The 26,733-nt window shown below is 31.3% G+C and overlaps 1 protein-coding gene across 2 annotated transcripts; it reads left to right on the top strand.

Moving 5' to 3' along the window:
* Positions 1 to 22,135: 22,135 nt before the first annotated feature.
* Positions 22,136 to 24,066, top strand: LOC102608207 (zinc finger CCCH domain-containing protein 16-like). 2 transcript variants are annotated; one of them, XM_052435448.1, is made up of 3 exons: positions 22,167 to 22,915; positions 23,068 to 23,276; positions 23,781 to 23,989. In XM_052435448.1, the coding sequence occupies exons 1-3, from the start codon at positions 22,898 to 22,900 to the stop codon at positions 23,965 to 23,967; spliced, it is 414 nt and encodes a 137-aa protein (XP_052291408.1). In that variant the 5' UTR covers positions 22,167 to 22,897; the 3' UTR covers positions 23,968 to 23,989. The 2 variants fall into 2 exon arrangements, 1 of the variants encoding a protein (XP_052291408.1); XR_008052522.1 differs by lacking the exon at positions 23,068 to 23,276 and having other exon boundaries at positions 22,136 to 22,915; positions 23,781 to 24,066.
* Positions 24,067 to 26,733: the final 2,667 nt, after the last annotated feature.

Raw genomic sequence — 26,733 nt, 5'->3', positions numbered from 1 at the left:
TAAAAATGACCTTTATCTAGGTCAATTTTATTCTTTACCCCCTCAGTTTCATAGTTCTCACATATTGCCAGCCGCATTAATAAAGTTTGTTGTTTCCAGATGCCTCCATCGAATGAAAATTCTGGTTTCACCATACGCAGTCACCAGAATGCTTAGCAGATTTGAAATAGCCATTACTTACTAGTATATAAACGTTGATGGAATGAGATGTGTTGTTTCCATACTATTATAACTATAAAAAAAAATAAGAAAAGAATTGCAGAGCATATAATATCATATTGTAATTAATAAATGGTTTACTAGAACACTTTTATGGTCATAAAACTGAAATACTGGGTCGCACTTCATAGGTCATTGCGTTTAAATGGAGCTGGTAGCGGGACTTTGAATGAATATATGCGTTGATGGAACGAGATGTGTTGTTTCCATACTATTATAACGATAAAAAAAATAAGAAAAGAATTGCAGAGCATATAATATCATGTTGTAATAAATAAATGGTTTACTAAAACACTTTTATGGTCATAAAACTGAAATACTGGGTCGTACTTCATAGGTCATTGCGTTTAAATGGAGCTGGTAGCGGGACTTTGAATGAATGCAGCATGTAAGTCAAGAACGTGAAATATAGAGCGGGTGCGGGGACTTTGAATGATTGCAACATGTAAGTCAAGAACGTGAAAGAACTGTAATCTTAATCAGAAGTATATGCTTTCATTTCGACATTGTCTTCCTCCACCTTCACGATCTCCCTTTGGTTCAATTAAACTGTTGTTTGTGAGAGCAAATCCAGAAAACCAAAACGGCAGAAGACTTTGCGTTTAGAAGCTGGAAACACTTAAGCTCAACGGTACAGGATCCTGCGTTTTGAAGAGTAAAAGAAATACACTTCTGAACGACGTATGGATTTGTCGTTTAGATTTAAGTGATGCACGCGTATATCACGTGCTTGAGTTCATCTTGCAAAGTTCGTTAGAAGTCGTTAAACGCATGAGGAACTCACGTGAGGTGCAGAAGATTTCTGGGTTCGTTTACAGAAGCTGTTATGGAACAGCTGATGTGGAAGCAATTGATTGGAGAGCAGAGAGAGCTGAAGAGAGAGAAGGAAGCTGGTTATATAAAGCTAGTTGTGGTCTTTCTTGGATATCTAAGCATTACTCTGTAATTCATCTCAAGGAAATCAATAAAGCTGTGTTCTTTCCCTCCCGTGGATGTAAGCTAGAGAAATCTAGCTGAACCACGTTAAGATTCTTTTGTTCTCTGTTTCAATTACTTCCTTTTAGATTCTTAATTCCAATCCGTTAATTGTCTAGTTCCATAGGTTCATCTTAGTCGTAGCTTTTCAGTTAAACATCTTGCTGCATCTTGTTCTATTGGGTTGAGGTCTTGGGGCAGAGTCTTGGGTTGTTTTATCAGTCTATAGCACCTGAGATTCTACAAACAAATTACGGATAAATGCTTGTTACTAGCTATTATCCCCCATCTCTGACCACCCCTCACCTTGCAGTTTCAACCATTTAATTTGTTGTACCATGAAAGTATACGTGTTACATGTGTTTTCTTCTTGGTGGGTCAAAATCGTGTGACTTCGGGACCGGGACAAATGTTATTCAAAACGCTTTTCATGCGACTTGAATTTTGTTTCTTTTTACCTTAGAATTTCTCTCTAAGATTACTGAAGGAGACAGACATAGGAAGAAGAAGAAAGAAAAATAAGCTGTGGAAAAAATGATATGTTTGGAATTAATTCGAGAAATTTCCTGGAAGTTGTGGTGTTAATGTGTTATTTCAAAATGCAAGTTGATTTAATACAACATGCACACATAAATCTAAGTCAGTGAGTAGAAAACTAAAATCTTATTAACGAGCATCACTGTTAAAGGAAAATTGTAAATTGTTGAGTGTCCTCACACGGACCATTTTTTAACATTCACTACTATACTGCTTAATTCTTTTTACGAGCCTCACATTTCAGTTAAATTTAAAAAAATAATTAACAACAAACATATTTTTACCCTCTCTCATCTGCTCTCTCGGCATCATAATTAAACTTAGTCTATCACCACCATCAATTAAGATATATTTTACATTGAGGATGATAAAGACATATATGTATCTTCGAATGATCACAATAAAAATTTGCACTCCTAGATATTATAAAGGAATAAAAAACATGAGAACCTCCAAAGATGCAAGGAATGGTGGAATAATGCAGGATAAAGGACAGCCCCACAAAGAAATTCCAAATTGCCCAAGGTCCGAAATACAATACCAAATAAACAATTTCCCAGACATGAAAAGAAAATTTAGCCAGAAAACAAGCTTCCAAAGTAAGAGACAATTTTCCATCTTTAGAAAGTTGCCAAACAATAAAATGCATTGCAGGTTCTATTGACAAAACTATGTCCTTGATTTCACTTGCATGGTCTGGAAGTGCATTAGCAAAAGAAATAGGAAAGCTGGAATAGACCTTTTATCATTGACAACCAGATGAAGAGAAAGAGTGCAAAGACAAAAGAAACAAATAAAAATAACATTTATTTCAATTTGTTATTAAGGGTAATTTTGAAAATAAATGGATAAATTAGAAAGTGGGGATTAATGAAATAGATGAAGAGATCAAATATCACCTCTCATGATTTTATCTTTGCAGGCCCAAGGTAAGCTTTTGGACCTCGTTTAAAGAAAATCTTGAAAAATAATTAATGAATGGTAATATTTAACTCCATTTTATCTCACTAGACCCTATTTCTTAATAAAACTTTTAAAAAGGTAAAAATAACTTATTTTTGGCAGCATGCACAATGTAATTCCAAATTTATCCTTATTTTCACTGGCATCATTGCGTATGACCCATCATTTGAAACTACAAGAATCGATTCATTTTCGTTAAGTCTAGTCTAAGCTGGGCATATTATCTTCTCTGCCTGCTCAATAGTTTCAGATAAGCTATTTCGGCAAGACAAGTGAAGCTGTAAAGGAAAACATCTTGCTAGATTTGGAAACGCATAATTGCTCAGCATTTTTTCTGTTGCTAATTGCTCAACCTCTCAAAGTTTCTTTTCTTATTTTTCTCTTGTTAAAAGCATGCAAAATGTATCAAAAAAGCAATTTCAGCAATCGGCCATGGAAGCAAAGCAATCTTTTCAAACATGCTGGCTTTTAATGTTTTAGGCTCTGAAATTGATGATATCGGCAGAGCCTTTTACATTTTTATAATTATTGGTAAGAGATTCGATCTAATTAATTCCAAACTTCCTTAATTATTTTCTTTTAAAAAAATAAATAAACCTTAAATGATGCTTGATTTAAAAATCAATAAATAAATAAACTTCAAATTCCCTTAATTATTTTCTTTTAAAAGCTTGCCTTCGGGAACATTTATATGAAATGATTGAAATTAATGAATTAATATTAATTTAGTATATATTTTAATTAATTCTATCAAATATTGTTTTACTTGAGATTTTTTCGTATACATACTAATTTGTCTACATATGTGCCCGTACTAGTAGTGTATGTTTGATGAGAAATGACATAAATAAATGTATATAAAAGGATATGACATGAATAAATTAATTGTATAAAACTATCATAAACCTACATATAACTACCACTTTCAATGTGAATGCAGTAGTTCGTTATTCCAAGTATCTAAATGCTCCTTTGACAACTTCAATTTCAAAGCTTGAACATTTCCAATTCCGAGCACAATTAATTCGAAGCTTGACTTCTGATTTTCCTTCCTTCTCAGTGACTGTATAAAAGAATAGGTAGTTTAATTGTTTTAGCTGCAACCAAATACTTTCTCCATTTCTTATTGGAATAATAATTATGTCGAGGTACCATGGAAGAATAAATGCTGCTGTCTCCACTTTGCTTGTTGCCTATATAGTTTTGTTAGTTTGTTCATGTCCCTTGCTTATAGAAGCCAGAATTCAAAATTTCTCAGCCATCCAAGGTGCAAATCAATCTTCACAACTTCAATTAATTTCTTGTTAATATTAATCACAGTTTAATCATTTATATAGTAATTTTATTTTATTAATTATTCTTTGCTTTGAACTTCTAATTATACGCGACAGGAAGTTTAGTCCATCAAAGAAAGAAAGAAGGATTAGACCATCGGAGACAAATGAGAGAACCTGGCAAACAAGATTCTTCTCCGGTAACCGATCCAAACCATGGCCAACGTTGCACTGGTTGCTTGCCTTAGTGGTAGCGAGACCCAAAATATATATTAAAAATAATAATGGCGCTTTCAGTTCTCTCAAAAGAAAGTTAATTTAGTTGTTCAATCTGGATGCGTTTCGCGGATTTATGATTTATCAGGAACGGTCCGCATCTCCGGAAATTTTTTGGTTGTTCGGAGCCAGTGATAAATCGTTTAAATTTCAAAATTGAGCCGATAACGGCAGAAAAGCTGAAATCATAAGACTTCAGCTCGGTTCGGTATTATTTGTATGCGAGAAATAAAATATTCAAACAACTAATGCAAAAATCAAGAGTTATTTAATTCAGTTTATATATAATAAATTTAAAATGAATTTGTAGCTCTATCTTCGTTATTATAAACGAAGAGCGTTATTCCTATTTATGCTCTGCTTGTAACCTTTTTAATTACCGCTGTATCATCGAGTTCATGGCCGACGTACATAAAAAGCAAAAATTCCGGAATTTGCAGCTATTAAAGATGCATATCGCTACATTCCATTTTCACTGTAACGTGGAGCAGGGGCAAACAAGTATTAACCCCCCAATACTTTAAGGGAGCACGATACGAGACTCATGGAATTTTTTTTTTTATTTTAAAAATTTATCATTGCACCACCTTCCTTTTACTTTATATTCATTTAACCACCACAAAATTTTAACATGTTCTTTGCATCACTTTTTTTTTTAAATTTGTATCGATTAGCCACGTTTGCACTAACACCGTTAAATAATTTAAACGAAATAATAATTTTACCCCTAAATAAATTAAAAGACCATTTTATCTTATAAAAGCTTTGAAAAATAAAAAATTATAATTATAAAAATACCATTAAATTTAATAAAAAATAAATTCAAAATAGAGGCGCCTAGCTGATTTTTATTAAATTTAGATTTTGTAAAATTTTAATAATTATTTGTACTAAAAAATTTTAATTTTGTAAAATTTTAATAAAAATAACTGAATTTATTTATTAAAAATTATAATTGTACAAAATTTTATTAAAATAACTGAATTTATTTATTAAAAAATAAATCCCAAAATTTTAATAATTTAGGAAATTTTTATTAAATCCCAAAATTTTGCTATTATTTTTATAATTATAATTTTTTATTAAAAAGAAAATTGTTAATTTCCGGATTTATTTCTTTATTAATGTAGGGGTATTTTATAATTATAATTTTTTATTTTCAAAGTTTTTATAAAATAAAATGCTCTTTTGATATATTTAGGGGTAAAATTATCATTTTTTAAAAATTATTTAACAATGTTAGTGCAAAAATGGTTAATTGATATAAATTTAAAAAGAAAAGTGGTGTAGAGAACATGTTAGAATTTTGTAATGGTTGGATGAATATATGACAAAAAAATGTGGTACAATGATAATTTTTCTTTTATTTTTTCAACTTTTATCTTTACTCATCACTTGGGAGTCTAGCTAGACAGAATTTGAGGCTAGATCCCCGGATGAATTGGAAAGTCCACGGCTGGGTAGGATGCGTAGCCAGGGGGCAGTAGAGGAGGCGCACATATTGACCTGCTAGTCTTTTTTTTTCTAGAAAATCTTTAATCACAAAATTTTATTTTCCCTAATAACAAATTTTTAAAATTGACTTTAAATAAAATAAAAAAATAAGTTCTTATATTTTCTTCGCCAAAATTATTTTAATTGTGTATGTTAAATCTAAAATTAAATAAAAATATTTGAGGAAAATCAAATTCGTCTAAGTAAACTAGATTTACCTCCAATAGATATTAAGTCTAGCTATGCTACTATAGCGGGGGAAATAGAAAATCCGCTACTTTATAAATATAATTCAACACCACACTGTAGTTTAAATACTGTGATTTAGCCTATGTACGGAGATGGTTTTTTTTTTAATCAATTTGAATTCGGATCTTCTTCTAATCTCATTTTTTTCTTAAATTTTTTGAAATTCTTGAGACAAGAGAAAATCGTTTTAGAAAAACAATGTCTTAAATTAGAAAAGTAAAATAGCAAATTTTCATAAACAAATCCAAGTCTTCTCTTTCATTCACTATTATTATTATTATTATTATTATTATTATTATTATTATTATTTTCTCCTAATCCACTTTCCTTAGTTTTCTGCCTTCATCATCTTCTCCTTTCGAGATTCAGCAATGGCAGCTATGGGCAAGATCTCGACAAATATTTAAACTAAAGCCATATGGTAACAAAAGTTATAAGAATTGAAATATAAAGCCATAGGATAAAATAGTTAATTTAGTTTTGTAAGACTTCAATAGACAAACAAGAAAAAGAGAAAGTACATGTGTTTTAACATATTGAATGACAAGCAAAAAAACAAATATTATTTACCTCAGATTTTATAAGACTTGGGATTTGTATCAACTGAGCTTGTCCCATTTTGGAGCAAAACACAAATGAATATGAATATGTACCATGTAATTAACAGGAATAATTCTTAACTCCAATTCAAAAGAATAATTCAAATTATATTCTGATAATTGATATCTCCATGAGCAATATATGTACAGAGGATTGGAATTATGGAGGTCCTGGACCCCAAGCATTGAATATTGAGTAAATGAACTTTATCTAGGTAAATTTTATTCTTTGCCCACTCAGTTTCATAGTTCTCACGTATTGTCAGCTGCGTTAGTAAAGTTTGTTGTTTCCATGTTATTATAACATGAAAAAATAAAACGAATTGCACAGCATATATATTACATATTAACTAGAGTTGGCAACAATACCCACGGGGCTCCAAACCTGCGGGGCCCCGCTTAATTTGGGGTGAGTATGGGGCCCCAAAAAAGTCTGAAAATAAATTTGGGTCTATTTGGGTATGAGTCTAAAACCCCAAAACGTTTCAGGTTCGGGTTTGGAGATTTTCCGGATCCCCTAACTCAACCTGAAAATAAAAACAAAAAAAAAAATCTAATATTTTAAACTTTGAAATTAGAAATTGTAATGCCATCGAATCAAATTTTTTCCCCCAAAAGAAACCCTAACAGTTCGTGAGCTGCCGTCATCACTAACAGCCGGTCAGCCGCCACCGTTCGTCGTCACCGACCAACACTCAGCTGCACTTGTTGGTTCTCCTGCAGCAAGGTTTTTGCCTTTTCTACTTTTCTTTCTTTGTTTATTTATTTCGAATTGCATCTGGTTTCATTGATTTGGGTGTCTCTGTGCGTGTGTTTGTTTGTCAGTAATGAGTCATTGAGTTGCATCTGATTGTCATTTTTAGCACTTCCTTTGGATACTGGCTGCAATTTGTTTGTCAGTAATATTAGCTTTATTAGTTTGCCTGTGCTATCAACTGAAACTTTAAGGGTTTAATTGGTTTATAGCTTGGGTAGTCATGATTTTCTTTTAGCTCTGTGTTAAATTTCCAGGGTTTAATTGCTTGCTTGCATATTGCCCGCTTGCTTTTCTTTTCTTTTGGCAGCTACGTGAGGGAACCAAAATGATAGACAGGTGACACAAAACAATTTACAGAACCCCTTTTTTTTTTAGGTTTGGAACACATGAATTATTTGCATAGCAACCATTAGAGGTGTAAAGAAACTAGTTTAGCACTTAAGATTTGGGCTAGAGTGGAATTTCCACGTACGGCAATTAAGGCAGCTCAATCCACTGTAGAATTCTTTAAAAAACAGGAAATATGGAAACATTATATATGCATGCATTACTCTTACGCATCATTTTATGTGCCTCTTTAGTGTATTTAAAAATGACTAATGGCTCTATGTTAATAATCTATGTACTATGCAAGTGGCACTTTTTATCTGATATTTATTCTCGTTTTTGCATTATTCTTAACATTTTCCTTTAGCTAGCTAGTTTCGAAGCTGAAGGAATTTAACTAGTTCTATTTTAGTTTGCTGAAACATCCAAGAGGACATTTTTTATTTATTATTTTAATTAATTAATTTACTTTTGTTGAGCAGAATAATAAATTGAGGTATTGACAAACTTGGGTAATAATATTTCCTTTGGCATTCTTTATGGGATCCCACTGCCCCTTCTGCTGATTTGGGTTTGTTCAGAACCAAAGCCATCCTGCTTTTTGAAATATTATTGGTTTTCACATCTGGGGGTACAGATTTTGCTCTTGCTTTTAGTTCAGGTGATAAAGACACACCATTAATGCCAGCTTCTTGCTTTGGCGACTCTCTAGTTTTAGAGTTGGCTCTCAAACGAGACGTCGTTGTTGCTGCTGTGGAGTGTGACATGCTGTTGGTTTTGCTTAATTCCTGATGCTGCTTCATGGGCTCTTGAATATCTGGTTCTTTAAAGATAAACAGAGAAAGAGCATGCAATTAATTGCAAATTATGAGACTGTTGCAAATTATGAGACTGCTGCAAGTTATGTAAGGAAATGACAACTGTTCTGTTAGCTGTTTTAGGTGAAAGTGAGTTCAGAGTGGAAATGACAACTGTTCTCTTACTCTAAAATTCTTCAAACCCAAATCAGCAGAAGGGGCAGTGGGATCATATTTTTTAGGAGAAATTTAATAACTTCCAGAATTTAGTTTTTATATTACCTTTGGCATTCTATAAGTCAATTAAGCATCATTAACCATTAAATATAACTAGAAATTATAGATGCTCAATTAGTAAATGTTCGTTGCAGCCAAAGAATAAGCGAGTATTTGTATTTTATCTCTTAAATATCTTAGTACTAGTTGGTTTTAAATCCAGTACATGGTAAAATCAGATTTAATGTTTTGTATCTGCATAGTTCTTAATTGTTTGCTTCTAGTAAAATGCTAGTTTTATTTTCATTTTAAAATTTTGCTTATTGGCTTGATGGAAGGTGAATGGTGATAACTATCCTATATTGTCTCAAATTGCAAGAGATATTTTGGCTATTCCAGTTACCACTGTTGCTTCTGAATTTGCTTTCAGCACTGGTGGTCGATTTGTAAGCCCATATCGCAATAGACTTCATCCAAGCACATTGGAGGCTTTGATGTGTAGTCAAAGTTGGATACGTGCTCTTTGTGGAGGTATATGGTTTGCATTTTAATTTTTGTATTTTTATTTATTTAAATTAACTAATAATTAACTTGATATTTATATTTATATTTTTTAAGTAGTTGTGGCATCGACCTCTCCAGCATATGCCAAGATTCTTGATGAGGAGCCAGAGATTGAAACAGATGTAGAGGCTATAGAGGTATATAGTTTTAGTTTATATTATCTTGTCTAGTATTTATTAAGTTGAATTGTTAAAACATGTTTTTATTAATTTTTTTTTTGTTTATGTTGTTATAGGTTTATGAAGAATCTTAGAATGTGCATCAATGGTGATGGCTACAAGTTTATGTTGAAGACTTAAAATTATTTTGATTTGTCATATAAAATTTAATCATTTGTAATTATGTTGAAGGCTTAAAATTATTATGTTTTTATTTATGTGGAGGTTGTTAAAATTTGATCACTTGTAATTTTATTTCTAATATGAAATTTGATTATTTGTAATTTTATTTCTAAATATGGAGGTTTTTAGAATTATTATTATTAAAAAAAAAGGAAAACTGAAATATTTAGAAATTATTATTTAAAAAATGGGGATCAGGTCCCCGTTTTAATCCCCGCTCAATTCGGAGATTTTCAGGGATATACCTAAACAATTCCCCATTACAATTTTTCTAGTATGGGGCGGGTTCGGGGGATTGCTTCTAAATTGGGTTTGGGTTCGGGGATCATGATCCCCACCCGAACCCACCCCATTGACATCCCTAATATTAACATAAATAATTGGTTCATTAAACGAATTGGTTCATAAATAATTGGTTCATTAAGTTTGTTGTTTCCATATTATTATAATATGAAAAAAAGGAGCATATATATTACATAGTAACGTAAATAATCGGTTCATTAGAACATGCCTATTGTCATAAAACTGAAATATTAGGTAGTCCTTTATGGGTTATTGCGTTTAAATCGAGTTGATACTAGGACTTTGGGCTTGTTTGGTAATATTGTATCTTTTAAAATAATTGTTGTTAGCTATGCTATAGAAATAATCAACTGTCAAGAGAATCAATTAAATATTTAGTAAAATTTGTTTAAAAGTTCTGAGAGTTTTAAAAGTAGTTATATGTGTTTGGTAATCTTACTTTAAACTGCTGCAAGAATATAGAAAATTAAATTGGACATAACGTTGAATACAATTTATTTACACATTTATAAAAATATATATATATATATAATATTTGATTGTGTATATATAAAAATTAATAACTAAAATAAATATTTTATATTATTAATTTCATTTTTTCGGGTCCTTTGAATTAATTTTAACTTTTCAAAATAACTTTTGAACCTCTTAAAAGTAATCCCAAAACAGGTCCTTTGAATGAATGCAACATGTAAGTTAAGAAGGCGAAATATATATAGAGCCACTATCGGGACTTTGAATGAATTCAATATGTAAGTCAAGAACGTGAAAGAACTGTAATCTTAATCATGAATTATATGACATTATTTCGAGATTGTCTTATTGCTTCTTCACAATCTCATTTCCGTTCAATTAAACATATTACAAATATATGCTTGTTACTAGATATTATGCCCCATCTCTAACCACCACCCACCTTGCAATTTCTACCATTTTAATTTATTGTATCATGATAGAATGCATGCGATCATGCATGTGTTTTCTTCTTGGTGGGTCTAAGCCGTGTCACTTGATGAGGATAGCTGAGAAATGGATAGTTGATTATGAAAGCACCTCTTGCTAGTATTTGCGAACTTCTCAGCTATAAATATCGTGGTTGATATTTATATACAATCAATTTGATATAGTTGTCTGTGATTTAATCCACATAATTTAATAGCTTTTCTGGACTTTAATGGAGTCCAGGCCTGGACCAGATCAACACTCATACATATATTACGTATGCCCCTTAATTTTCAATATCGATGCTAATCAAGTTTGTATTTCTGCATTGTGGTCCTTATTTTATGTCATAGCAAACTTAAATTTGTGACTTCTTGATTTTCGCTCGCCCCACAGACACACCGGGCCCCCAAAACTAGAATCCTTGTTTCGACCCTGAAAACTGCGTAAGATCTTAATAGGAGACGCTAATACTGGCAAGAGATACTTTCAAAATTATTGAATTATATGTAAATTTTGAATTTATATGGCTGAATTTACTAATTTCTTAACCATAACATAATGTTATTAAAAGTTGGTGACAATGTGCTTTGGAAGCATCATTTCTTGTGGTTTGATACCACTTGTGCGCAAACCGAAATCAATAAGCACCAAATTTTCATAGAAAAATAATAGACACAAAAATTTAATATGGTTCGGCAATAAAGTCTATGTCCACGAAGGAAAGAGAGAATAATTATTTTACTAACAATTAACAGAGTACAAATTTGAGTAACAAAACCTTATCTTCCCCAATACCTAAATACACTTAGTACTCTTATACATCTCAAAGAAAATAATTTTCTCAAGACACATATTTTCTCATATCTCTACAAATAATGTAGAACTGAACTGAACACCCGAGGAAACGCTCTCCCAAACTTTCTAATAGCTCACTTGCAGATACTCCCTTTCTCTGGACTGTCTCATAGAGAACTCTCTTTGCACTCTTAGAGAGCTCTTCATCTAAGCTCTCTATAATCCTACATTTTTGGGATGCTTTCACTAAACGAAATGGCTTGGCATTTGTAGGAAAGTTTCACCAAACATGTGACTTTTGACTTTTTAACAAGGGACTTGATCGAGTTATTTTTAAACAATTTTCTTTAACTGACCATTCAAGTTTGAATTTTAAGGGAAGTAAAAACTAAAATATCAATTTTAATACACACACACGCTCAAATGTATAATCATGGCACTTTCTCTCAAAGAAAATTAGTTTAATTGCTCAATCTAGATCTTTTTTTCATGGATTTATCAAGAATGGTCCTCATCCAATGCCCATGAATGCTTTAGGTTGTGTGGAGCTAGTGGTATGAACTCTGAATCGCACTGTCTTTCACTGCTTTTGTTGATTAGACGTACTGACGTTCGTTGTGGGCTGAAATGGCTAAAAAATGTCAAAGTCGTGTCATGACGTTCGTTGATGGAAAAGTTCCAGCACAACCTGAAACTAAACAATGCATTGCATGTCTTACTTTAAAAAGGAACTTTTCCATCACAACATCCACGCAGAGATATCTTTTTCAACGTTAACATGCAATTTAATCTACACCTAACATTCTGTGCTTAAACAAAAGAAATTGGATGCATTTCAATTTTCTAGAGAATAAACCGTTTTCTCTTACTCAGCTTATAAACTTATCAAAAAGCATTTCACATACAACTTTAATATTGGTAAGAAAAAAAAAAGGTCATTTATATCAAATAATATCGTTTAAGGATCTATTTGCTCTCCACCCTATATTCTAGGGAATATTCCCCTAGAATAAAGCATGGGCCGCAGCACAACTGCCCCAAATGCTCGCTAAATCAAATAATTCTTACTATTGATAGTCAAAGGAGGATCCAATTCTAATTTTGATAACTGCAAACTCTCAAAGTAAAACTCTTTAGCAAAAGTCCCCTTCTTCTACAAAACCAAAAGCAAAAATAATAATAATTTATAAAATAAAATCCAATTTCTAACATGATTATTTATTGATCATCACTGGTTCACAAAACTCAAACAAAAATACAAAGTCTCATACAATTGACTAGTATTGCCTCTCTGTTACTCAGAAAAAAGTTTATTAAATATAAAATTTCATATAAAAAAGTTTATTGAGTTGTGTGATTAGTTTTATGCTGAATCCCGCAAATTGCTTTGACAGTTCTAGTCCATTAAAGAAGAACTCTCTAATCTTCAATGCCTGATCTATAAATAAAAATCATAAACGCATTATTGGGGCAACTCGGAATAGGCACGAACCGGTTTGGGTCGGTGTTTGCTCAAGCTTCCAGACCGGTTTAACCAGTTGTAATATGAACCCGACCGGGCGAGCTTCGTAACAGATCGAACCCCATCAAATTGGAAAATTCCGGTTCATTTCGGCTAGGTTACATGATTACATCAGATCAGGTTCAGACAAGAGAAAGGAAAAAAAGAAATCAAGGTGCTCAGTGACAATTTGAATTATTTGTTTATAACATTTTACAAACAATCCATTAAGAAATCAAACCTAAGAAGACCTAAAATCATGGCTCAATTTCCAGAAACTGAAAATACAAAGCCACAACCTCAAAAGTAAATCAATCACAGCCGCCGACTAGAAGTGACACACGATGCCAAGGAAGATGGATGACGGCCTAAAGTTATATAGGAGTTCTTACTTTAGGTAGTGTTTGTTTTTCACTTATCTGAATAGATCTGAATTTGGTTGTAGTATTAAGAGGAGGTGGCACTACGAGCCGAAGCCTTCGAAACAGTCATCCAAGTACCTAAATTTGACACACATCTCAGGCATTCCTCAGCAATCTTTGCTCCTGCAAGACCAATGCATGCTTGTAGCTGATGTTGATAGCTCAGGTAAACAAGAAAAAATCAATTCTAGGACCTTTCTCGTATATTTATTAAATATGCTAAACTCTTGTGTGACTCAGTATGTTATTTCGAATGCGGGCTAGGGCCATGCAAGTTAGCCATGTTTTAAGAGTAGGCTGCTTCACAAACGTACAAGAAAATCAACTGGATGGACCAATGGTCAAAAGGAAGATAGGACTACAAATACTGTTACTGGTTCTCCTAAGTAGTTAAAGTGAAGAGTCTATTTCAGTAGTGCAATAAATAGTAGAAAATATGGTGTCTAGTTTCTTCAACTGGATGCTATAAATCTATCATTTGTTGCTGCTTTAGTGGGAGCCTTAATTTATTAATGAATGTCTGTTATTATGTACTAATGGTGATAAATTAACTCAATTTATGCCTGACTAATAACCATTTGCACTTCTCTACTGATGAATCAATGTATCCTAAGTGACTGAAGTTGCCGACTCCAACACTTAGGAGTAACCAATAAGAATATCAACATTCAGTTTCAAGATGCAGATGGGTTGCTTGAGGACAAGAGGCAAATTGGATTCAGAATGAAATGATTCTTGGCTATAGTTAATTCATCATCAATGTTCTCAATAGGAAAAATCAATCATTCTGTTCATTTGCTCTCTTTGTCTTTGTTAATTATGCCTATATTTTCCATAATTAATGAGTTGATTTGTAAATGTAAGTATATTACTGCCTATTCAATACTCTTCACACAAATATAATCTCAGTTCCTGTTTTTCTGACAAGATCACAGTTATAGATTATGGAATGGAACAATATTTTCTTCAAATAATGAGATCCTACAAAATTTGCTGCCTCGCTGTAGGCAGATTATAACATATCCATGCCGGTGCGAACTATCATTTCACAATCTCATTACACAATGCCACCAACTACTTTTGAACTCCTAAAGGTACTTGAATCGCAGGCGTTTCAAGAATAATTGATTCAAGCTCTCCAAAGTGATTTTCTAGACAACTGCGGTCTGAACTTTGATTTTGCAAACCCATTACATTGGAGCCAGCTTCAGCGTGCTCACTCTGTTCCGCTGCTTTCTCAGTCAATATATCATCATGAAACAACTTCAGGGCATCTGTTGTTGAAAGAGAATGCATATATTCATGCAGGTTCTGGAATTTGTTTCGTTTCTCTTGTATTTCAATCAACATCTCTTTCAGCTCATTGAGAAGGCAAACCAGGGCACTTCAAGAAGGAAAAACCATAATCTAATTAAACAAAATACGCATACATGTATATATCTCATGAACCCAAGAAATTCAATTTTTTTACGCAAAGCTACATACGACTTATATTTATATAATTTTTTTCATTTTCTTATTAGCATACCTGGTAACACCTCTAACTAGACCCCAATTGTATCCAGAATGAAATGACTCCTTAAAGCCGATATTAAATCCCTCTTGTGCAGAGGCTTCTTTCCCTGCAAAAATCCATCACGATATCCAATGTAGAGTTTCAACGATGATATTAGTGTAGGTTTGGAAAGTATCATACCTTTGCACAAAGGAAAAATATGAAGACAAAATTAACATATAGTGTGGAATTGATCACGTCTCCTCTGCCACTCTCTGTCTAAATTAGTCTCTCTATCAAACTCCTCATTAGAGCCACCAGAATAAAGATCCATCATCACCATCCAGCAAATCACCTCAATCACAACCTGAAACTAAACAATGCATAGCATGTCTTGCTTTAAAATTAGAGATTAACATATAGTGTGGAATTGATCACGTCTCCTCTGCCACTCTCTATCTAAATTCGTCTCTCTATCAAACTCCTCATCAGAGCCACCAGAATAAAGGTCCATCATCACCATCTAGCAAATCACCTCAATCACAACCTGAAACTAAACAATTTACAGCAAATCACCTCTAATCTTTAAACTTTAATTGCGTAAACTGTTTGTTAACCGTTCAGATTTTTGTAAAATAACTGTGACCACCCTTAGAGTTTAAAGTAATTTCACTTAAATAGCATAGTTTATTTAAAATTACTTTTCAACTCTCCTTTAAATTTGTAATGTGATAATCTTTTTTAAGTAAATCTTCCAAAATCAATTACAATTAAGTATAAAATATAATATCAAGTACGTTATTTAACAAAAATCAAATAAATAAGTAGCAATTGCAAAATTTATATATGATATAACACTAATAAATAACACAACTAAGTACATATACTTAAGTAAATATCATAATTACATCAATAAACTCATTGGTGAGATTGATTGTAACCTAAAAAATACTTGACCAAACATGTTTTAATAAAATTTAATATCGCATATTAAAATTCTCATTATTTTATATAATATTAAGGACCATTGTATAATTGATCATGAAGTATATATTATTTTTAACACCCATTTAACAAACCTATTCTCTGAACTTTTTGTTTAAGATTTCTCTATAATATTGTATGAGTTTTTACAACATTGATAATGAAATTGTTGTGGACTCTTGGATTTTAGTGTTTTCATCTCTACCATTCATTTGATATAGTGAATAAAAAATTAACTATGTAAATAATATCAGGTAATCTTCAGGTTGCAAGTAAATATAAATTTTTTTTATTTTCAATTAATTGATAAAAGAAAATTTATATTATAATGGATAAAAATCTCACATTTAATAAAGGGATCATTGGATTTAATATTAGAATCTTCACCCTTAATTTAATTTTAATGGATAAGTAATTATGTAACAAGTAATCTACAAGTTGTGATATTTATTCATACTTTAAATTATTTTTTATCTAATCAATTGATAAATATTTTAAATCACCAAAAAAATGAAAGAAATACAAATAATTTGGAATTAAAATTATTATTAATTCTCTCACTTTACCATTTTGCATTTTTTTGCTTTCACATTTAGTATTAGAAATATATTTAATAGCATTAAAATAAATGAATTAACAAGTAATGTTATTTCAATAATACTTTATATAAAGATATTACATAAAGTCTTATAATAATTTGTATTGTATGAATTTAATTACAAACCATTAATACCTAAACAATAATGATAATAGAAGGCATTGCAATAAACTGTTAGCCTAAAGGGCTACAAATGTTGATTTTGATGATAAGAAACCACATGTTTTGGATAAACAAAGATTTATATATTGTGCTTTAATAACAAGAAAATGATTTTTATGAAATTAAATTTTTCTTCAAGATGTAAACTAAAATGAAAGAGTTTTGCCATCTTTGATTTTAATAAATATTATGTTGAATTTCGGATTTGGACCTATTTGAAAATATTTAAATATTTTAGGTCATTCTATAATTTCATATATTTTGGGCCATATCATAATTTCTAAAAGTTTTGAGAATAACAAAGCATTATTTAGAAATTCTGAAATTGATCCTATTTAAAAATTTTCATAACATTTTGGGCCATAATATAGTTATATAAAGTTTTGAGATAAAACTATAATTTAAGAAAATAGTTCACTGTAGCAAGCGGCTAACAGGATTTGACCAGCGGTAGACCGAATTTTCAGCAGTAGCTTACTGAAATGAAAGCGGTTATCCGGATTTCGAAAGCGGCATACCGGATGTTCTAAAATTCAAATATTTGTTGTAACTGTAACATAAAAGCAGCTAACTGGATTCCGAAAGCAGCAAGCCGGTTATCATCAGAAAACACATAACAACTAGTTTTTGGGCTCAAACTATATAAACTCAAATCCAATTCATTTTCAAGCTCTCTTGCAAGTAAAAACAAAAAGCACACAACATATATTGAGCTCTCATTTCGCAAATTATTATACATTAAATCATCTTTGTTCTTCAATTTGTATATTTACTTTTTAAGAGAGAGTTTTTGTTGTAATTTTCATTTCCTCATTAAATTTGTGAATGTTTAAGTGTGTGAGACACTTGAATGAAGAGATTGAGAGATAATCTCTTTGTTGTAAAGGTTCATTAATACCTTAGAAGTCAATTGTAAGCATTTGAAGTCTTGGAAGGCTTGGATAGTGAAATCCTCAAGCTTGGATTGCTTGGAGGCATAGATATAGGCGGAGATTGCCGAACCACGTAAAAATCATTGCGTTTGTTTTCTCTTCCGTTACTCATTTATTATTTTGCCTTTATTGAATTTATTGTTTTCGAATTTATTAAAGCATTAGATTGGATTGTTATGTGGTTTGGTTAGGATAAATTTTAAAATACCAATTCACCCCCCTCTTGGATTGCATAACTTGTATTCCATAAACTTTTTTAGATATGTTTTACTAATAATACAATATGAGTCACAACAAATGAGAAATATTTTACACACCAATTATTATTGAAAAGTACATATGTCTATATAACTATAGAATGAGAAATATTTTGATTTAAATTTTTAACCAAAATTAAACTATTTATTTCATGCAATTCAATGGTGGAGGATATAACATTATGAAATGTTGCTTTGACTTTCAATATCAACCATTAGACTATGAGATATTAATGTCTTAAATATTGTGTCAAAATTTTAAGTTAAAGTATCTCAAATCATGTCTTTATAATGGAAATATAAAAACATACAATGATTTTTTTTCTCATTTTGTCCATTAAATATTATTTGATGTAATATTTTATTTATTGTCACTATTAATTATCATAATAGAAGTAATGACTCTTTGTAACATAAAAATTTTATAATTACTATCAAAGAATAACAATAAAATAATCTTTCATGATTGATAAACTAAAGTTAATTAGGAATATGTGTTAGATTTAACTTTTATGAAATTAACAAAGTGACATTTAAAAATAAAATGAAAACAAGTTTGTGAAAGTTAAATTTTATAAGGCTCAGATAATTTCCTACCATGTAAATAAAAATATAAAAGATTTTCTTTCATATTTTTCCCACATAAATATTATTGGAGACAATATTTTATTTATTGTCACTATTAATTATCATAATAAAGTAATGACTCTTAATAACATAAAATTTATAATTACAATCAAAGGATATCAATAAAATAATATTTCATAATTCATAAACTAAAGCTTATTAGGAATATATATTAGATTTACCTTTTAATGAAATTAACAAAATGGTATTTGAAAATAAAATGAAACTATATAGGCTTATAAAACTTAAAATTCCTATCATGTAGGAATATTAATTGTAAGATAAACAAAAAGTTCAGAGAATAAATATGTTAAATAGGTGTTAAAAACAATAAATACTTCATGATCAATTATGTAATGGTCCTTAATATTATATAAAATAATGAGTATTTTAATATACGATATTAAATTTTATTAAAACATGTGTGATCAAGTATTTTTTTTTTTATATCATAAGCAATCTCACCAATGAGTTTATTGATGTAATTATGACATTTACTTAAGTATATGTACTTAGTTGTGTTATTTATTAGTGTTATATCATATATAAATTTTGCAATTGTAACTTATTTATTTGATTTGAGTTAAATAACCTACTTGATATTATATTTTAAACTTAACAGTAATAGATTTTGGAAGATTTATTTAAAAGAGATTACTACATTTCAAATTTAAAGGAGGGTTGAAAAGTAATTTTAAATAAAATATGTTGAAATTGCTTCAAACTCTAAGGGTGGTCATAATTATTTTACAAAAATCCTCTACCTTTAACGGTTAGCAAACTGTTTCCGATTATTTTTAAATTATTTATTTTTTCTTTACTACAAATATTGTGTACCATTGATTAAATCTAATGGTGCACAATTAAAACATTATTGATGTTGCAAAAAAAAATTACAGCATAATAGAGGAACCCAAATAAAAATCATGAACTCATTATTGGGGCAACTAGGAATAAGCACAAACCAGTTTGGAATGGTGTTTGCTCAAACCGATCCAAACTAGTTTGACCGGTTGTACTATGAACCCAACCGAGCGAGCTTCGTAACAAATCCAACTACATCGAATTGAAAAATTTCGGTTCGTTTTGGCTGGCGGAAATTTTTGTTTTGGCTTCTCCCCCGCATTTGTAGCTTGTCAGCCCCACTTATTCTTCTTTATATATTGTTTTCAAAACCTAAATTTAATAGAAAATTTCATCTAACCCTCAAGTTTTTTTAATTACTTAACTACCCAAATTTATAAAACTTTGGGCTTGTACCACCCAAATGAGATGGACCTAACAATTAAAGGTTCCCAACGAACCGGACGGCACGTTGCATGGCATGGGCACGGCACGAGCACGTTTCAGCAAGGCACGCGGCACTGTACGACACACACGTGGGTCTTAAAAGCACGGCATGTTTAGCGGTGGGCCAAAGCACGGCACGCAAAATGGCACGTAATAAGCATGCTTTGTTGGTGGGCTAGCACGCGACCTGTGGGCCATTAATAGAACGTGGGCAAAAGTATATTAAAGTAATTTTTTAATAAAAAGTAAAAATAAAATGTTATGATTTTATAAATATTTTAAAATTAAAATTTTTAATATATTTTATTAAATTAATTTTAGTTTTAAAAAATTCTAATTGTTTTATGTTTATCATTTATTAAATAAATAAATAAATATCATAATTTTAATAAACAAAATTATAAATATCACGATTTTATAAATGATATATCAAAATTTTACGACAATTGATATTTCATTGAAATCGTTACTTAGTTAACGGTGATATGTTTCATTTGTGATTTGTGAATAAAATGTTTTTCATATTTATACACAAAAAAATAAAATCATGAACGAAATATTTTTTATTTTTTATGATAAATAAAAAGTTGCATTTTCATTAAATGGAGTTCAAGTCCAATTATAATATTAATAATTCAAATAAAATTAGGTGTAATTTGCTTCACTGCAGTTCAAATAATATTGTTGTGTTATAATTGAATTAGTAATTGTAAAATTAAATATTTAAATATATAGTTACAAAATTATGATAAACTAATAATAAAATATTAATTATTCTCTTAATAGTTAATAAAAATTATTATTATTATTGTTGTTGTTGTTGTTGTTATTATTGTTATTATTATTAGACTCAGCTTATGAGCAATCTATACAAACTTTTGCATATAACATGACATGGTACTGTTGATTCGCTACCGCATCATCACTTATAATTTGCTGAATATTTTCATTTTCTAAGAACTTATGTGTCCGATCTGTGTGTACAGTAGGTAGATGTTGTTTTTGTTATGATGTGATTCATTGTTTTTTCAACCTGCTAACAACATGTTGTGCTTAACAGATCCCATTTGAACGGGATTACTTACAAATTGTATAATTTTTTATTTTGTCTTTGGGAACATATGTGTAATGTCATTTTATAAATGTAGTATGTAAATGTTGTATTATTGATTTTTTAGGATGTGATGCTTTGTTTTTTCAACCTGTTAATGATGTATTGCACTTCACAGATCCCATCTGAACAGGAGCAGTTGAGAGCACGCCAGATTAGTGCTCAACAAATAAACAAGGTAGAAGAACTATGGAAGACAAATCCTGATGCAACACTTGAGGATCTTGAGAAGCCTGGTGTTGATGATGAGCCTCGGCCTGTAGCTTTGAAGTATGAAGATGCATATCGGGTTCTGTGTTTGATGCAAAAATTAGATTCGGTATTTTTACATGAGAATTTTGCGGAAAGTTACAGTCTGTCTTATGGCTGCTAATTGTAGTTGTTGTTTTCTCTCTTATTTCATGCAGTATCAAAATGTTTTTGCATCACTTATCAAGCTTGAAGCTAACTATGATAAAGTATGCCTCTGGAACCTTTGGATTGTTTGCTCATTAAAATGCTCTACAGGATATTCTTCAACTGCTTTTTACTATATTGAATATCGTGCAGCATCTTACTGTCTTAATTTTCTTATAGATGATGAAAGAATCTCAAAGCAAGGACAATGCTTTTTTTTTGTTCCTTTTTCTTATCAGGTTCAAATGCTTTTTTTTTTTGGGGTGATTATGGACTATGGTGTTTGCTGGAATAATCAAAAGCATTTTTTTTTCCAAAGATCTGAGAAGTACTTGCTCGTCTGTCAAATTCAACCAGCCATTTATCAACATCAATATTTAAGAAGGAAAAAAAAGTTTGTCGTGCCCTCTACTTTTGTCTTGGCTTTTTATCAAACATCACAGCATGTCCTGTTTGCGGTGGTCTTGGCTTGCATTGTATGTTCTTTTCTAACTTTATTGGTTGTCTCTTATGGACATGTGTGTAGTAGTGAGTGTGTTGCGTGAGTGAGTGTATATATGATCATCAATTTCAATAAAACGTGCATGATATATGATAATTTTTCAGCTTATTGAATAATTATTTCGTAGTCTTGACTTCCTTTCCCTATTTTTTGTTCCTTTTTCTTCTCAAATTTAATTTTTTGTTCCTTTTTCTTCCTTTCCCTGTCGGATTACCAATTCCTGGTAATTGGTGCCTGTTAAAATGGGTTGAATTAAAGCTCTTGGCATTTGGTATAAGATTTGGTTTATCCGATAGACTTCAGTTGTAAAGCTTACAGCATGTCTTCTTGGAGGCTGTATTTGAATGTCCCAACATGTTGATAGGATTTGGATAGTCTTAAATACCAGGGCAGCTTTCTTAGCAAAGGGAGATTGAAAAGGCATGATCTAGGAGAAGCTTCTACTTTCTTAAGAGAAGCTTCTACTTTCTTAAGCCATTGTTTAAGGGTTGTTTTTGCAGTATTCGTTGGGGTCTAGTAGTTCCACAATTGTTCCAATTGTCCATTCAGCTTAAATTGCTGTGCATTGTACTAAAATTGCTTTACTTGTTTGATTGGTCTGAAAGTTGAAGAAAAGTATTAAAATAATTTCATTTTATTGCTATGAGAATAGTTGTTTCACTATTTATTTACTTTACAGAAGATTCCTGACTAGTTTCCTTTAGACTTGACACTGGAAAAATTGCAATGGGTTAAGCTGTGAAAAATTATATGCTTAGTGAACGCCAGCACATTCTCCCATCTTTTAACTATCTGTGGACACTGTTGACATAGTCTAATCTGAAATTTTTCTCCATGCTTAAATTGTAATCGACACATTATTGTTTACTGAATTTTACAGCTTGTCATTTTCTGGATGGTGATGGTTTATTTATTTGTGTGTTTCTTGACAGATCACATGTGAATTTATTAATGTGACTAGATGGAAGATTGCCATATGTGGCGAATATATGAAGTCAAGACTAAAGGTACAGCCAATTGTCTCATTTTTCAGAGTTATAATTGTGCGGCTTACACACTTGCTTTTTTCTTTGCCATTTTTCTTTTGATATGAAATGAGTTTGTTTCTTTTCTTCTTTTCTTTACACTCTTATTATATTCGTTGAGCATATTTTAACAGACATGCTCTCGTGGAATGGCTTGCAATTTTATCCACTGTTTCTGCAACCCTGGCGGAGACTATGAATGGGCTGATTGGGATAAACCACCTCCGAGATATTGGGTGAAAAAGATGGCTGCTTTATTTGGTTATTCTGATGAATCTGGGACCTGGAATCAAGAACGCTCAGGACAAACGAGCAACAAGATAGATTCAACTAATGCCGACAGGTATGCTTTTATTACTAGTCATAGACACTAAAAACTGTACTTGGTATATATGAACTCTTGTTTATTTAATTCACTTTCTGTTATTTGAATTTTTTAGTTTAAACTTCCATGTTTGACCGATGATTTTGAGAGGTTTCTTCATAGTATCATTCTCTTCATTTGTGTTTTCTTCAAGTCTCCTAACTCGGTTTTCTTAGAAGCAATGAATAATGAAAAGATGTTCTCACAATGCAAGATTTAAAGAAAGCTCTTCTGTTGGTTTTTTGGTCTATTGTTCGAGTTTAAAACGCAAAAATGTATGATTAGTATGTGGCGTAATGACCATGTTCCAAGCATGGCAAGAAAATAATTAGATTCAACAAGAAGCCTTTGGTGATGTAGCATTGCAAACTTATGTACAAGGGATGATGATCCAAACTATGATCAAATTTTCATTATTTAATGTATTTACTGCTGATGTTAGAAATCTTCTGGTTATTTATGGTTTTGTAATTTCTTATATAGGCATCATTATAGAAGGTCTAGATCAAGGGAGGCTGATCGTGTGAAAAGTGGTTCTGGCAGAAGCCATGATGATGAACGTCAAGTTCATGAAACAACTTGGAGTCGGAGGCGCTCCAATTATCACAGTGAAAGCAGAAGTGATGAGGCTAATTCTGATGGAAGTTGGTCAGATAGGGACAGAGACTAATTTTATGTATTGAATTTGGATTATTTAGTTATGAGAGTAGGATATCTCATATTTTGGCTATTGAAGTTCAATTTGTAATATATACTAATAATATTTAAATGTGAAATGAAAGATTTTGTGATATAAATCAATTTCTTTTTATTATTTTGTGGTGCTTTTAATTTTACAAATAAATCAATAGGCAATGATCCAATTTAATTTTTTATTTTTTAAAAAATAAATTAACTAGTGATACCATGGTAACAATAATCATAGACACTAATAAAATATCAATAACTACTAACACTATGGTGTCATAATATCGGTGATACTGTAGTAATAGTAATCATTGACACCACTTACAAGTGTCACTATTTTTCTGACTCCCAGATTACTGACACAATTAACAAGTGTCAGTGAAAGTAATTTCTGACACTATTCTAAAGTCAGTAAAGACCATTTTTCTAGTAGTGCTTGTAACTTCTTTTTACTAGTAAAATATTTCCTTTTGTTTTCGCCCATGGACGTAGGCTAAAAGCCGAACCAAGTAATTTCTAGTGTTCTCTTTTGTGCTTGTTCTTTATTTGTCTTCCAATTTTATTTTAGCTGCATGTCTGCTTCACCCACCAATTTCCTAACATATTATTATAAACGAAGAGCGTTATTCCTATTTATGCTCTGCTTGTAACTTTTTTAATTACCACTATTAAATCATCGAGTTCATGGCCAACGTATACAAAAAGCAAAAATTCTTGAATTTGCAGCTATTAAAGATGCATATTGCTACATTCCATTTTCACTGTAACGTGGAGCAGCGGCAAATATCTATTAACTCCCAATATTTTAAGGGAGCACGATACGAGACCCGTGTGTTGAAAAATTCAAAATTGGAACTCAAATATAAGCATTCAAATTTGGTTAATGCATCAATTGACCATCTTGCATACACATGCATGCATTCAGCATTGGAGAGGCAAATTTCAAGATAAATTGCTAAGGTAGACACCTAATTTCCAATGTGCTCGAGGAAATTATGAGCCTTGCTGGAGGCTTTGACATCTTTGACGTGTATCCTTCACTCGAATTTCTTAGTTCCATAACATGGGTCAAGGCTAGAGTATTGAGCATTCATAAGAAGATGGATAAGATTCTTGAAGAAATTCTCATAGAACATAGGTTGCAAAGGAATGGGAATCATGTCAAAGCTGATGATCAGGAAGATATTGTTGACAGTCTTTTAAGTTATGAGGAGGATAATAAGAGTAAGTTTCATCTCACAATTAACTAGATTAAAGCTATCATTTTGGTAAGTCCTTTACACTAATGCCATAATTATACATAATCGAGACAATAACTATATAGACCAACAAGATCAATATACTGTAAAAGACAATAACTATATGGACTAACAAGATCTATGAATTTCAGGACATTTTCACTGCGGGGAGTGAGACTTCAGCAACATCAATTGAATGGGAAATGTCATAACTAATAAAGAACCATGGAGTTATGAAGAAGGCACAAGAAGAGGTAAGAAAGGCATTCAAAGGAAAGAGCAAAATCGAAGAGCCGGACATCCAAAACCTAGATTACTTGAAAGCAATTATCAAAGAAACTTTCAGGTTACACCCTCTAATAAGCTTTCGGACAGAAGCTGTGAATACAACTTGTTTAGTCAATAGAAGCTTATCATCTACTATTGGGTTTAAGACACCTAAAGATATATGGTCAAGAAGGCCTGCAAAGTATGAAAATTTTAGTGAGGTCCTATTTATGTTCATCTAAAATCAAGGCAAGCTTGATATTAGAGCCTTGAAAAGGGTCTTTATTGGATACCCTAATAGAGTTAAAGGGTATAAGATCTGGTGGGGAGAGCAAAAGAAGTGTATTATTAGTAGGGATATAGTGTTCCACAAATCTATATTACTCAAAGAAAGTGTAACAACCAACTTTGATGAATACGCTGATAATAATTTTGAAATAGTAATTGACATTTCAAAGCTTAAGGTGGAGTTTTCTAATGACAGATATCATGAAAAAGAGGAATATGATTATAAGAATGGAACAAATGGTGGAGTTGAAGACATTTCGCTACCAGATTTGCAACTATTTGACTTGCAGAACTATCAATTAGCTAAAGACAGAATTAAAAGGCAAACTAAAGCATTAGTGAAGTATGGTTATATTGATTTAATTGCCTACCCATTGTTAAGTGTTGATGACATTGAGGAGCCTAGAAGTTACTCTAAACCTATTGAAAGTGAGGATAACGTTAAATGGTTTTTTTCTATGCAAAAAGTGATGGACTCCCTGCAAAGAAACCATACCTAGACACTTGTACCAAACCCAGGCAATAGAAAGCTAGTTAGTTGTATGTGGATATTTAAGAAGAATGAGGGAATTCCAGGTATTGAACCTTCAAGGTATAAAGCAAAGCTTGTAGCTAGAGAGCTTACACAAAAAAGGGTGTGGATTTGTTAACTTTGTTAGATATGGAGCTTGAACAAACGGATGTTAAAACTATCTTCCTTCATGGTAATCTTGAAAAATAGATACTAATGGTTCAACCTGAATGATGTGAGTGCAAAGGAAAAGAAGGTCATATGTGTTTACTATATAAGTCCTTGCATAGAAATCTCCTAGATAATGGTATGGAAGATTTGATGAGTTATAATCACAAATTAATACCACCAAAGCAAATTTGATAGTTGTGTTCATTATGGTGGCTCAGATCAAGGTGGAGTTGTATATCTGCCTCTTTATGTGGATGATATGCTAATTATAGGC

This window comes from Citrus sinensis, chromosome 2 (genome assembly GCF_022201045.2).
Source record: "Citrus sinensis cultivar Valencia sweet orange chromosome 2, DVS_A1.0, whole genome shotgun sequence".
Classification (NCBI taxonomy): domain Eukaryota; kingdom Viridiplantae; phylum Streptophyta; class Magnoliopsida; order Sapindales; family Rutaceae; genus Citrus; species Citrus sinensis.
This window is presented reverse-complemented; position numbering and strand designations above follow the sequence as displayed.

Excerpts from the sequence above, each read along its gene's own strand:
- LOC102608207 (XM_052435448.1), top strand. Across the intron at positions 23,277-23,780 it reads GATTCAACTAATGCCGACAG|GCATCATTATAGAAGGTCTA; the intron begins GTATGCTTTTAT and ends TTTCTTATATAG.